The sequence below is a fragment of the Phocoena sinus genome, chromosome 10, assembly GCF_008692025.1.
Source record: "Phocoena sinus isolate mPhoSin1 chromosome 10, mPhoSin1.pri, whole genome shotgun sequence".
Classification (NCBI taxonomy): Eukaryota; Metazoa; Chordata; class Mammalia; order Artiodactyla; family Phocoenidae; genus Phocoena; species Phocoena sinus.
Window position 1 is genome coordinate 40,987,630 of NC_045772.1, and position 15,922 is coordinate 41,003,551.

General features: G+C 35.2%; 1 protein-coding gene across 1 annotated transcript in view; it reads right to left on the minus strand.

Annotated features, from left to right (window-relative positions):
• Window positions 1-15,922, minus strand: part of NAV3 (neuron navigator 3) — a 592,483-nt gene that overhangs the window by 254,235 nt on the left and 322,326 nt on the right. Inside the window, 2 exon segments of the mRNA XM_032644349.1 lie at window positions 3,293-3,345; window positions 3,975-4,092. Coding sequence (XP_032500240.1) covers window positions 3,293-3,345; window positions 3,975-4,092 — 171 coding nt within the window.

Consider the following 15,922-nt stretch of genomic DNA (forward strand, 5'->3'; position numbering starts at 1 on the left):
TGGTATTCCTCAGTGTGAGAACCTCAGCTTTCTTCCTTTCTGACTTTACACAGACCTCCTAGAGATCTCGTCCTTGGCCATGGCTTTAACCATTATCTACGCAGTAGGTATATTCTAACCAATATCTTACTTCTGGCCTTTAGAATCACATGCCTAATTGCCTCCAATAACCTCCTACTTCACGTTCCAATGGGTACATCAAATTCTACTTGTCAAAATCTGAATTTGTCCTCTTCCCTTCTTCATCTTTTAGCCTGTTTTCTCCCTCTATAATAATCATCTGGTTTAATGGTAACTACTTACTCGTTCAGGCCAAAAAATCGGGGACCACTGCACAGTCCCTATATTTTTCATCTCCCATACCCAACCGAAGGCCAGCACTTAAGTATTCTACAATGCCCAGAAAGCACCTGGGGTGATCATTTTTAATATTTACATCAAATCACAACACAGCCCAGCTTTAAAAGTCCTCCAAAGGCTCCTCAATCAACTTAGAGTAACATACAAACTCCTTCCTTTGGTCCTACATAATCAGGCTTCCGTCGTCCCCTCCAATCACCTCTCACTGTGCTCAAACCACAGTCGTCTTCTGCTTCTGGAACACACCAAGCTCACTTCCTTCACATTCCTTTTTTTTTTTTTTTTTCCTTCACATTCCTTTTGTTCTTCCCTATTAACACTGTTGTTATTATTTATTTGAAAATTTGCTCCTCTGATCCTCAATTGTCCCTACACCTGGTGCCTTATGTGCTCAGTTAATATTGCCTAAATATGAATAGCTGGCTGTTATTCATCAATATACCATACATTCGTACCATGAGAGCACTTCTATTACTAAAGGCTGAAAATGATCCAATAAAGGTTACCAAGTTTGAAATTTAAAAAAGACAATTTGTAACTAGAAACAGTAGCAGACCTAGTTTTACCTTACCTTTTGTTATTAAACATGAACGCCAACCAAAGGCCATGAAAAATCAGATATATAAAAAGCACTGGACAAGTAGTTCTATAAGTAAGGACAGTGCTCGCCGTTACTAACACAGCACTGCTCGGTTGTTACACAATAAAGAAACAGGCAACATCCTGTTTGGAAAAGATGTATGAAATTTATAAGCCTAGTCATGCTATCATAATTCTCTTTCCTCTACTTTCTTGTCTCACTTAAAATCTGGAATTTTTATTCATTAGTAACATAGTAACATAGTACCGATGCCAATTCTTAAGAACAGAGGCAAAAATAATTCCGCCAAAAAAGTTACATTTGTGTCATATGTATTCTTCTGAATCACCTTATTGAAGGCATGCCAATTTCAGGTTAGAAATTCAACCACATCAAAAAAAATGAGGGTACAAGTCATCGTGACTCAAAATTCAGTGTAATTCTGACTAAAACTTTTTGGCTGGAAAAAAATAATCACCTATTTTATAACATTTGCATTTCTCAGGTTTTGGTTTTTCTGTTTGCTTGTTTTAAATCAGAAGCAGAAATATCAACATAACATGTATGCTAGATGTTGCATGACATTTGGGGGCTAATAAGGAACAGGAAGTAATAAAATTAAGAGAGTCTTATACCCATGAGAATATTTTCAGATTTGTAGAATTTTAGGCACAGATGTTTCAGATAAATATCTAAGGACCGCATCTCTATCTATAGTTATGAGTTTTGAAGGTTTATTTGTTTATTATCTGTCATGAAGTAATAGCTTGGCTATTTATTGAACTGTAATCAGAATCAAATTGGAATGCCAGCAGAGAACATAAGAGTTTTAGTATCCAACATCTCTTTATGGTTGAAATAATGAAAGTAAAACCAACAGTGTTGGGTTTGAGAAATAACATATGATATTCAGGGACTATAAAGCTTTTTAATATAAAGCCTTAAAAATCTTTTAACAGGTATTAATTCATGAATGTGCTCTTTATAAAGTTTGTAGCAATACTATTCTGCATTTCCATATCAGTTTAGGTAGTAAAGAATGTCCATAATTATATGTCATTATCATATCATAATTAGGGTTCATTTTACAGATGAGAAAGCTGAGGCTCAGAGAAGTTACATGTCTTTCCCATCATTGTGCAGCTTTTATTATAGCAGGGCCTAAAGGTATTATAACTACTTCCAGTAAAACTTCAGGAAATAACTATAATTAATTTTAATAGAGTCGTCTTTGTGCCCAGAGTAATTAGATCAGGAAGTTTCCTTAAAACTGAAATGTTTTACAGAGAATCTTTCTTTATAGTGATTTTTTTCACAAGAGCGACACAGAGTTCATGACACTGTAGTAGGGCCTTAGAGGAGTGCTTAAACACACACACACACACACACACCCAGACATGCTAGTTAATCACTCTTTAAAAATAAATTCTTTTTATTATTTTGGATTTCAGTTTTCTGACATTAAATAAAGCAGGTCAGCAGGTCAAAACAGTTCATCATTTTTTTCATTCTTGCAGTTTCTGTCAATTAAGTACTCATTATTTTTATTTTAAATGCCTATTCTATGCTAAAAAGAGTTTTGGAGGAAACCTCATCTTGTGGATTTTGGCTGTCATTCCTGATTATATCTGCTGACATAACTTCAGTTAAGGCATTTTGGTTTCATATTGTCCTATAAAATAAAGTTGTGGCTATTTAATTAAGAAAGGGGTGGGTTTTTATCTCAGCAGTTTATTAATCTATTATTTTATTATAAAACTCTAGGCTTTACCAAGTGGTAAAAATAAGAGAGGGCTGGGGGACAGACAGACCTCTAGATCGACAACTTTCTGGAAAAGGCTATGAATCATATCTCCTAGTCAGTCCCTGCTCAGCAAAATTCCAGCAGCCTGCCCTTAGAGTTATCTCCAAAAGTGCTGAAGAGTCCATGTGTTTACATTGGACTTTGTTATGAGCGAAGAAAATACTATTCATATATTTTTAAAATGCACGTGGCAACTTTTGTTCTTCAAACCAGTTGTTCAGACAAAAAGGCTCCACTTAAAACTGGAAATGGGATTTATTGCCACCAAGACCAGTGTTACATTATTCAGACATCAGAACAAAAAAAAAGGTCAAGAATCTGATAAAACACCTGGAGATTGGTTCTTCAGGAGTCATACATATTCAACTGTATTGTTGTTATCACTTCTTCCTAAATTGCGCCCAAAGAAATATATATGATAGAATATGATCAAATGGTTTCTTAAACAAGGAGAGAGACATGCAAAAGAAACTTCTAGTCCATTTATAAATGCAGTTAACTCTGGAAGTGAAGACAAGCAATATATTCAGAATAAACATGATTCTTACCATCTGAGATTGACTCCTAGGACATCCATTGATATCTTCAACTTTTTCATTTGCTAAAGCCAAGAAATAAAATAAAAGAGAGAAAAAAAGAACGACATGCTTAAGCCATGAAGTGAAACACAAAAAAAGGAGACTAAGAAAAAAAGAAAAAAAAAAAAACACCAAGCAAAATGCTGGTGCTACATTCACTCTGCCTCCTAAGCCGTGTACAAGAAGACACTCTTGTTAGCAGCCGCCAGGTCCATATGCACAAATCAGGCAAATAAAAAAAAAAGTGAGTGAGAAGGAAGTTGCTGCTAATTCCTTAGCCTGTGCCAAATGACTGCTGGCATGAAACCTTTCACAATTGTCCCTGCTGGATCAGGATATAGTTTCAAGGAATCTCAGAGTGTATGAGTTGCTCCAGCTAACGAAATGCACACATGGGAGACATATGGTTTAATGAAGCGTTCATTTCTGACAATTCAGTGTATGTAAAGATACAGTTCTAGCCATTTAAAAGTATGGCCAAACTGCCTTTTTCAAACATTCTCACATAAACATTTTAATTAAATCACGGGGAGAGCTGCATTAATCTCAGAGACACATGGACCAAGTTCCTAAGCATCCAAATTAAATTGTATTTTACCGAAGTGCGTGGGCGCAGAAACTTTCATGGCTTTTCTCAGAGGGCAGATCTTACCAATGATCTGGATGATTTCTGCTAGCAGCACTCCATCTGCAATGTCTTGCTGCAAATCCTTGATCAGCCGCTTGTGGCCCGATTTTGCCAGGTAGTGGTTGGCCCAGTCCGTGTAAATCTGTTGAACGGAGGGAGGGAAGAAGTGAGATGGGACGAGGGAAAAGAGAGGCAATAAAAATGCTTAAGACAAATGTTGGATTCAAAGGGAAGTTATTCTGGATCACATTCCAGCTTAAGGAGTCATAGCTCCAAAGGAAATAGTTGTAAAATAATTTTTAAACAGCTCTTTCCCCCACTTATCTCTTGTTTCAAAGGGGGATGACTCACTCTTTTTTCACAACCCGGGACTAGTCACTTGTGACACAGCAAAACTCCCTTCCTGGATGACTACTGAGGAAGCTCCTGTTTGCAAATCAGTTTGAGTTTTTACTCTCTTGCCCCTGGTTCTATCATACTGAAAATAATCTGCCTGTCCTTGTAAAAGGAAGCCACCTGGATTGATTTATACCAGAATCTTACTATAAAAATGTGTGTTTCTCTGAGAAGACTTAATTAAATTTGTCATGTGAGATACTGTATGTGACAATATTTTGGCATCATTTTATGAAATAATTGCAAATGCCTAAGCTATTTTATTTGAACTGTCATATCCCATTTCAGCCTCTTGAAATGCATTTATATAAGAGAATAGAGGAAGCAAATGCAGTTATTACATAGAAATCACAATACAGAATCGACGAGCAGATTATGAGCCATAAGGTTGGCAATCTACATAAAGTAGAGGTGCCTCTCCAATAACAGATTATGATAGAAGAAAAAACTGAAACTGTTCAAAAACGTCACAAAAATAAAATGTTACTAACTTTTCCAATGTTATAGGCACTTACTGATATAATGTAATCTAAATGTAAGGAAATAAATAAGTTAAGACTTTAATTTCATGAATGGCTCATATGGACATATTAATACATTTATTACAAGGCAGATTATAATATGTGATATGATAGAAGAATGCAAAATTTGAAATGAGAATAGAGGAGGACAATTAACTGAGAAATATACACATAAAAATGTGTTATAGAAGCACTGGAATTAGAACTATAAACATAATAGAACCTAAAGATAGGAAGTGAAGGAAAGGGCTTTCCCCACAGAGGGGACAAGATACAGAAAGGCAGAGGAAAAAAGGAATCAAGGGCACAGTTGTAAATTATATAATTAAGGCAGGACGCCTGAAATTGTGACAAATTAGATCGGAAAGGTAAATTGAGCCTTGTAGTCATGAGCACTGAGTGCCGAGCAAAATATAAAAAAATGCTTTCTTTATTTCTAACAAAACTGATACATGTTTTTGTGAAAACAAAATAAAAGTGTAGAAACTGAGAAATGGAGGTTTCCCCACAACTTGCAACCCCACCCACTTTTGAATAACTTGGTATAAATAGTTCTAGGATTTTTTCTACGCCTACACACTTCACCACATGACACAATATTACACACACATACACATGCTCATGACAGAATGCGTAACCAAATCTAGCTCAATTTTACTTATCACTGCATTTTTCAGTTTTTTATGTAACAGGATTTTAATAACACTTCTAAAACCATTTTGCATATATTTTCTCATTATTTTTGATGTAATATTATACATAATATCAATCCCCTGTTGAAGGATATTTAACTATTTTTAAAATGTTTCCACTGCATCTAAACTTGTAAGATACCTTGGCACATTCATATACTAGTATTTTTTACAGGACCAAAACCTAAAAGTGGGACCACTAAGTTTTTTTTAATGTATCCTAGGTACAAACATTCCAAAATACAACATAGAAGAAAAAGAGGGTGTTTCTTTATTTTAGAAAATACAAAGTGGCATCTTAATGCATATGTAGTGGTATTAAGTGTCCTGAAAGACATAAATAATTTGAAGCATCCTGTTGCATTAGAAAAACATACATGACAGCAACACTACATCTTTCTCCATGTTCATGATCTTCTTTATACTGAAGATATTAAAGCGTGAGAAAAATCACTTGCACAACTGTCTTCTGAATTAGAAAACAAACACATGATTTCTAGATAGACACTTTTATTTGGTGATCATTTTCCTCAAGATTTGAGTCTGCTTGTGTTATTGTAAACTTTTAATTGTATAAGGATTTATACTGTTTAGAATATAAAAAATTGAGCACTTTCCGTTCATCTACACATCAATCAAATGATAGCATTAATTGTTTGGTTTCTAGTAGAAATTTCAGGGCAAGCCAGGCTTGATTTGTGCCTGTCCCCTAGGCAGCGAGTTATAAGCACCAGTTAATTGACTTTAAAGGATCCACAAAGATGAAGAACATGAGTTCTGTAGTCAAGCAGACCTGGCTTTGAGGCCCAGCAGACTGCTTGCCACCCCTGGGACACTGAACAAGTTGCTTATCCTTTCTAAACCTGATTCCTCATCTGAAAAACAAGGATAATAATAATACTTACATTATAAAATTGTGTCAGGAATAAATAAAATAGCACTTGTAAAGTGCTGGTCACAGAGTTAGCCCTGAAAAAGGGTCTGCTGTTATTATCGGTTTATGGCATCTAAGTGTTATTTGCTATGATGGCTTTCCAACAAATATGTGTTGATGTTATCATTTTGCAAAGGTTAAAAAATTTGAAAGTATTGGCGGTTGACGACTGGAGAAACTGTACTCGTTGCTTTCTTACACTACTCACATCTCTGACTCCTGCTATCTAATTCACTGGGGCCACAGATCTGTCTGCCATCCAAACTCAGGGGAATGCATCCAATTTTAAGGCTGCGATGTTCTCATCCAGGCCTGCAATGCCTCCATCATGACACAACCTCCAACAAACTCCACGTTGCATGGATTCCTCTTTTTTGATAAAGGCATTAAATTATGGAAAACATATTCATTTAACTTATTTAAATATACACAGAATGGAATGTATTAAAACTAAAAACAATAATACTTTTATTTTCCAAATGCATGTCAACAGTGCCTTAGCCTCTATCCAAATCCCTCCTGGGACTCAGGTGGGAAAACAGATGGGAAACCAGCTGGTTGGCTTCAAGACCTTGTTGGGATAGCCTCTGGCTGAGCTCATGAAATACGTTTTCACTTGGTCCAGGATTCCTTTTAGAGGAATCCCAAGCCCGAGTGCTTTGACTCGTCCAGCATCTCTAACACATGAAACTTTGCTCAGATAGTAGCTCTGACTTAGCTGCAATCAGAAAAATCTATTCAGACTAAATAAATGAATTTAAAAACTAAGTCCCATGCACTTTATTTACTTACTCTTTCTAACAGACATGTGTAGAAGATACCTGATTCAAGTTAAATCAGTGATTTTCAAAGGGTTATAATCTAGATTAGGAAATATAAAACAATTACAAAGCAACTTATACATATATTTAAAATTAAGTATATATAAACTTATATTTTCCTGTTTTTTAAAAAATAAAAAATTAAATTTAAAAAAGTGGACATTTGAACTGTGTCTTTAAGGAGACAGTTTTCAAGCAAAGGACACATGGTATATAAATATATATATTTAAAACTCATCAATAAACTTTCTGTAATAACCTGATAAGAGAAGATACAATCAACCTTGTCAATCATCATTAGAATCTGTTGTTCAAATAAACACAACAGAATGGTGAAATCATGTCTGGATTTTGGATCTGAGCTCCAAAGTTGCCCTTGATTCATTCCCATAAAAATAATCACAGCATTTAACCTCTTAGCCTCAGTTGAATGAGTGAAATGTGTGGTACTTATTTTGTAGGACTATGGTATGAATTATAGTTTTTTTTTTTAGTGAAGAAACTGATATAATTGAAAATAATATCGTATCAATCGTAAATCAATATTTGGTATTGTCTACAGGGCCATTGAGTGTTTAAGTCATCAAGGTTGTGACCAAAGCTTTAAATATCATTTACCTTAAAACATCTGAGGAAAGCTGGTTTCAGATGTTTAAACTCCAATATTATGAATATAAATGTCATCTCATGTAATAATTATATTTCAGTCAATTCAGAAGAATTAATGAGATTACATTTACCAAAGTGCTACTTAGAAACTCTAGCACAGTTGTATGTTTAATAATGCATTTACAGTAATTTAAAATAATAGAAATTAAAGGCACCATGGCATACTTTATATTTCTTATTTATCAGCATGGGTTTTAGGGCCTATTATGCAACAGCAGGTATTCTTTAAGGAACAGTCTATACGGTTGGAATTACTGCTCTGCCACTCAATATCCATGTGGATACTGACTGAACATTTATTTCCTCTCAGTGTAAGATTTTTCTCATCTGTAAAATGGCAATAATAGTATTACCTATTAATGGGATTATTGTGAGGAGTTAATAAATTTATACTTTTGGAACATGGCCTTTCACTTACTAAATATTTGTTAAATGTCATATAGTATTATTAGTTCACATTTTCATATTTACATTAATCATAATTGGTTTATTAGCATTATAAAACAGTACCTTTGTCAAATCCTTAAATCTTAGCTGTCCACCCAAAGGTAGTTGACCTAACTAATTAAGGAAAACTGCTGCAAGTTGTAATGATCTCTTAATTATTTGATCCTATAATATTTCTTTTACAGTGCTAATTTGTAAATTATAAAATAATAGGGTCAAATAGAAGGCAATATTCCTGATTTCAAGCTATACTATAAAGCTATGGTCATCAAAACAATATGGTACTAGCATAACAACAGATAAATAGACCAATGGAACAGAATTGAGAGCCTAGAAATAAAACCATGCATATATAATCAACTAATATTTGACAAAAGAGCTAAGAGCACTCAATGGAGAAAAGACAGTCACTTCGATAAATGCTGCTGAGATAATTAAGATAGTCACATGTGAAAGAATGAAACTGGACCCATATCTTATGCCACTTAAAAATTAACTCAAAATGGATTAAGACCTGAAAACATGAAACCTCTAGAAACAAACATAGGAATAAATTCCTTGACATGGGTCTTGGGAATGAAGTTTTGGATATGACATCTAAAGCACAAGAAACAAAACAAAACAAAAAACAAGTGAGACTACACCAAACTAAAAAGCTTCTGCACAGCAAAAGAAATCATCAACAAAGTGAAAAGACAACCCATGGAATGGGCAAAAAATATTTGCAAACAGTATAATCTGATAAAGGAATTAATATCTAAAATATATAAAGAAATTGTACAATTCAATACCAAAAATACAAATAACCCAATTAAAAATAGGCAAAGGATCTGAATAGACATTTGTCCAAAGAAAATACACAAAATTCCAACAGGTATAAGAAAAGATGTTCAATATCACTAGTCATTAGGGAAATGCAAATTAAAACCACAATGTGATAGCACCTCACGCCTGTTAGAATGGCTGTTATCAAAAAGACAAGAGATAACAAATGCTGACACGGATATGGAGAAAAGGGAACCCCTGTGTACTACTGGTGGAATTTTAAATTGGTATAGCCACTAGGGAAATTAGTATGGAGGATCCTCAAGTAGTTAAAAATAGAACTACCATATGATCTAGCATTTCTACTTCTGGAAATATATGCAAAGGAAATAGAAACACTAACTCAAAAAGATATCTGCAACCCCGTGTTCATAGGAGCATTATTTACAATAGCTAAGACATAGAAAAAAACGTAAGTGTCCATCGATGGATGAATGGAAAAATAAGTTGTGGTACATATATAGATATATAAAATATAGATATATAAATTTATACACACACACACGATGGAATGTTATTCACTCATAGAAAATGAGGAAATCCTACTATTTGCCACAATATGAATGAAACTTGAAGGCAGTATGCTAAGTGGAATAAGTCATACAGAGAAATACAAATATTGTATCATCTCACTTACATGTGGAATCTAAAAACAAATGAAAAAACCTCATTGAAAAAAGATCAGACTTGGGGTTACCAGAGGCGGAGGGTGGAGGGCGAGGGGGTATTGGAGAAAGGTGGCAAAAGGTACAAACTTCCAGTTACAAGATAAATAAGCACTAAGGATGTAACGCGTGGCATGATGACTACAGTTAATACTGCTATATGATACACAGGAAATTTGTTAAGAGAGTTAATCCTGTGAATTCTCATCACAAGAAGACTCCCCCTCCCATTTTTTTCTTTTTACTGTATCTATCTATATGACAAGTTGGATGTTAACTGAACGTACTGTGGTAATAATTTCACAGTATATGTAAACCAAACCATCAGGCTGTATGCCTTAAATGTATACAGTGATGTATATCAATTATTTCTCAATGAAACGGCAAATGAATAAATAATAAATATGCTGTAAAACAAACAAACAAAAATAGAAGACAAAATATAGACATCATATTGTTTTTACCCTGTTACAGTAAAACAACATCAGAAGATCTACTTTGGTTCTCCATGGAGTCTTAAACTTTTGTTTATGATGAATTTTTTTTTTCACTACTGACAATATAATGCACTGCCTTTGTGTATCACAGCAAACTGCTCCTGAACTTTTTAACCATAATTCAGTATTTGATGAGTGTATTATAAGTAACCTGACAGTTATATAAAAATTATTATGACTGTTTTTGTTACTGCATACACTACACACTGAGGTATACAAATGTTTCAATGAGATACAAATTTATTTTTAATGAGTGCTAAATGATCAAAGAAATGTAGAGAAGTAGGTGGGGAAAGACAGACTCTTCAGTCAAGAGCCTATTTTAACAGAAAGACACTAACCTATAACCTACTTAGGAAATATTATAAATGAAGTCAGATGATCTTAAATATCAGTTGAGCTGGTTTCAACCCTGCATTTATTTATACACATTAGTTTCTCCCCAACATTCAAGAAGTAGTGATATATTCCCGTAAGCACTGCTCTCTGGTTTATTCAAATTATAGGTTTTGAGAAGCCAAATAGGCTCTTCTAATCCATAGCAGAAAGAAACTGTTTTGAAAACCAACAATTTCAACAGTAATAATTGGGTTTTCACATTACATAAATCAGCAAAGGACTAAGCACATAAAAGATAAGCCATAAACGGTAGATTAGGGAAGAGTGACCAGTGATGAAAGTGTTTTTTCCCACAAAGAGAAGAATTAGTCCTGGGAAGAGAATTGGAAGGAAGCAAAGGTGCTAAGATTCGACCTAACAGGCCACCTCTCTGGGTGGAGTTTCATAGTAGCATCTGGACCCGAGAAGGACTCACAAAGCATAACACCTACCAAAAGCTTATGGGAAAGCATCCATTTTTTTCTTCCAATTCCTGAGAATCATATGGGATTTTCTAAGGGAAAGCAAGTGAGCCCAGAGAGTATTTGAAACCAGGACAGGAAGGATGCTTAGACCTAATATGGGAAAGGACAAAAAGCAAGAAATATGTGAGCACAGGTTATGATAATAACTCCAGTCTGACAGACATCATAAATTTCACCACTTACCAGACAGTGGCACTGATGGGCACTAACGGCCCATAAGATGTGGCATCATGGTGCCGTGGAAGTTAGCACCCTTTCACCAACCCTCCCCAGACTATCACTTCAGGGAGAAAGATGTACAAGGGAAGAAGGATCTGAAGTTGACTGGGCCTTTTCTGATAGGACTGAAATTTAAACCAGAAGTAACTGAATACTTTGAATTGGGAAAAATAAATTTTCTCCTGCTGTACAGAAATAGGAATTTGAGAGGTGAACTTATATATATATTCTTTAAAAAAAAAATAGAATCTATCTCTTTGCCTATTATTGTTATTATTCTGGTCACGCTGCGCAGCTTCTGGGGTCTTAGTTTCCTACCAGGGATCAAACCCGGGCTCCCTGCAGTGCAAGAGAAGAGTCCTAACCACTGGACCACCAGGGAATTCCCTATATATTCTTTTTAAAAGCTATAATTTTGTACACCTCAGTGTATGATTCAAAAATCCCTGAGTGATAGGCAATGTTGGGCAAAGGAGATTAGAAAAATTACAGTATGGAATTAAGACCTGAAACATGCTATTTTTACTCAGTTTGAAATTTGATCACAGACTGGATCTTCAGTTGCTATCACAGAACTGATATGACCAAAAGATCCATGGAGTTCAATGTCATGACTCTTGCAGACCTTCTAGAAATCTCAATACTGAGGGCTATGAGGGACTATTATAAAATGAACCCATTAAAAGCTTTTATAATATAAACATCATCACAATATATGTAATAGATTCACCAAGTAAATGGTTCAACTCAGCTAGTTTATTTCTCAGTTTTTACATCAAGAAAAATACCAGTAATGAACTTTTTTAAAAAATTTCAAGTTTGAAGTTTGATTAAAAGTGAATATTCATGAGTCAGCAACCCCAGAAAATCAGAAGAAGGTCTATGAAAGCAGGTAAATTTTAAAGTAAACATAAAATAAACTCTGATAATTTCCTTTTGCTTTTTTCCTTTATTTGTCACACCCAATCTCTGACCCAGTTCTGTTAATTCTATCTCCTTAATATCTTTTGACCCTTCGGCTCCATTACTGCTGTAATTATTCTGGTTCAGCTTTTCATCATCTCTCACCCAAATTGCTTTAAAAGTCCTAGAAACTGTCTCTAAATTAGGCAGGATATGCGCTAAACTATTCTATACGCTATAGATAGGGACTGCTTTAAAATGCAAATCTGATAAACTAATTTACCTTCCTACCTAAAAATCACAGGATAGTTCCCACTTGACTTCAGAATAAAAGTTTCCTTATGAAGCCAATTTACTCCAGTTCTTAAAAGTGAATTTGTTTAAAGAAAAATGGCCAAAAAAAAAAAAAAAAAAAAAAAGAGAAAAAAGAAAGCCACAACTATGAAGGTCCTAGAAGAATGATGAAAGATTGAGGAATGCCATCCAAAAGGATGAGCTTTGACAAGCAGAGAGAAGGGGAAAGCATATTCCATATATATATATATATATATATATATATATATGAAGAAGGATAGTGAAACTTATTAAGGGGCAGAGGTGTATTTCATATTCTAAATTCTGAATCCATTTGGCCTGAATAATTCCATTTGGTCAGAACACGGGGAAGAGGCACATGGAAAAGCTAGAGAGAAGAGGACAGGAATGAGGCAGGGGTCCTATGTAAAGTAAAGAGGGCTGTATCAATATTTTAGGTAAAAGCTTATTTTTATGTAGGAGGCATAAAAATGACAGATATGGCTGTATTTCTAAACTCTAGCTCTGGTGTAGCTATGAGGGATAGAGAAAAACAGTAAAGGGAGACTGCTTAAGAGGCTAAGACTTAAGATGTAAGACTCCCACTTTCTGGATGGTAAAATGAAAACTTTTCCACCCTGTATTTTCTAGGAATTCTCCCTTAAGACAGCAAGAACAAAAACCGAAGGCTCAAACTCAATCTCCTATGACTACAGTATATGAATATGGAAAGCAGCTGCAAGAGTGATACATGGTTTAGCAAAGAGGAGTAAAGGAACATCAAGCCCACAGGAGCCTGCGGAAGGAGACATCAGAGCAACGCAGAGATTTTCCCACAGAATCCCAGAACATCTCAGGAAGTGTGGGCAACAGACCAAGTGGAAAGTTGGGGTGGGGGAAACCAGAGACAAGAGCTACTTTACCTCTCGCTCATACCATCAAGAGGCAGGAACTACAGACCGGGGAAAATCCAGACTTAGAGATATCAGTCAGACAGGAGGGTGGAGGTATAGGAATGAAAATGAGGGATTAAATGAAATTATGCATCCTGATACTGAGACTCCAGCGACGGTCTTCCTGCCCTAGGTTCTTTCTCCTTCAGAAATGCAAGATTATATCTGCCCCTTCCACATTCCAGCCAGAAATGGAAAGTCCTTCCAGGACAACAATTATCATCCCTAAGACCAACAGACATCAACATTCAAGGTACCCAGTGGATCAACCAGCTGGCCAGGGGATGACCTAGAGTGAACCCCAGAGGACACTAAGAAATGTGTGGACGTGTGAACATAGCTTTTTAGTGTCTCACACTTGATACATGCAGAGTTGAAGGTTACCATACATTTGATGAAATCCTCTAAAATAAAATACAGACACCAGATGGGTAGATAAAAAAGAATAAAACAGCGTCAAAGGCAGGAGTAGAATAAGACTTCGTTATAATGTTGGTGTCTACCACTTAGTAGACACCCAAAAAAGCCTGGCTCACAGCCTTTTGGTCCATCTAGACACAATCCATATACATAATATATACATGATATATATGACGCTTTCATGTTTAGATTTTAAGAAAATATAAATATCTTAATTCTTAAAAAATATTTGATTTTTGGTTACAAAAGAGAAAACTTCTTAATGATGATTAGTATATCAAAATTCTGGTCCATGTCACATATATTACTAATAATATATTCCATGTGAAGGGATCACCAGTCTTAAATAAACGTTAAAATTCATATACATGCAAAAATATCACTTTCCATTATGACTGCATTTAACCTTTCAAGTTCTCTGAGAGTTATTTCCTACCTGAGAAAAGAATATACCTTGGCTGCCTAACTGTACTTATTTTGACCATAAGCCAGATGGAGCAAATAATCAACATCAATATTCTCAACTTTCATGCTTGCAACCCTACCCATCCCAGTGACACTTCCTTGGCACACAGCTGTCAAATGTACCACTTGATTCAAGTTTCAGATTTTACTGAAACTGAAATTATATTGATATTTTCATTTACAACTGCATTTATCTGTTTAAATTTATAGCCCAAGTGATTAGCTTGGAATGTAATGACATCTCCTTTTAGGCATACCTCGGAGATATTATGGGTTCGATTCTAGACCATCTAAATAGAACAAGTATCTCAATAAAGCAAGTCACAAGAAGTGTTTGGTTTCCCAGTGCATACAAAAGCTATGTTTAAACTATGCTGTAGTCTATTAAGTGTGCAATAGCATTATGTCTAAAAAAACAATGTACGTACCTTAATTAAAAAATACTTCATTGCTAAAAAATTCTAACCATTGTCTGAGCCTTCAGCAAGTCGTAATCTTTTTGCAATAGTAACAGCAAAAATCACTGATCACAGATCATCATAACAAATGTAATAATAATGAAAAAGGCTGAAATATTGCATGAATTACCAAAACGTAACACAGAGACACGAAGCGAGCAAATGCTGCTCGGAAAGCTCAATGCAGGGTTGCCACAAACCTTCAATTCATAAAAAAACCCCCAAAAAACAAAAAACGCAGTTACCTGTGAAGTGCAATAAGGTGAAACAATAAAACGAGGTAAGCCTGTACTTTCATATAGGAATAAGAAATTTTTAGATGAGCAGAAACAGACCTAAATGTAATCTAAAAGGAAAACAAGAGATAGCGTTTACTATGCTAACTATAGTTTAGTTTATAGCATAGTTTACTATGCTAACTAACAAGAGATAGAGTTTACTATGCTAATTCCTGATTTTTTTTTTTTTAACCTGCAGTTTATTTGTAGGGAAAATAATGAAACCAGAATACAAACTGGGGCATGCATAATCAAATCAAATCAGCCAACACTGATTGCACAGTGCTGTGCTGGGTACTGTGGCCACATTAAAAAGGATAAGACACATAGTTTGTCCCTGAGGAGGGAAGGAAGGACTGGGCAGGGAGCAGGTTAGCCAATTTTGAGAACCCACCAGGTGTTCCTTGCAACGATGATTGCCTCGTCTCTCTCCACCTTGCCTAGCTGGTGACATTCCAGCTACCTCGATCTTTTTTCCAAATCATCACTCCCCACACGCTTGTGAAGACTCCCTGGCATTTATTTGCGGTCACATATGTCACTCTCTGATCCTTCTGACCACTCCAAATGTACTGACTGTTTTGGTTTTTGAGTCATATTTTCTCCTCTAACCTTAAGTGTCACCATCATCCTGGGCAATTTCCTCATCAGT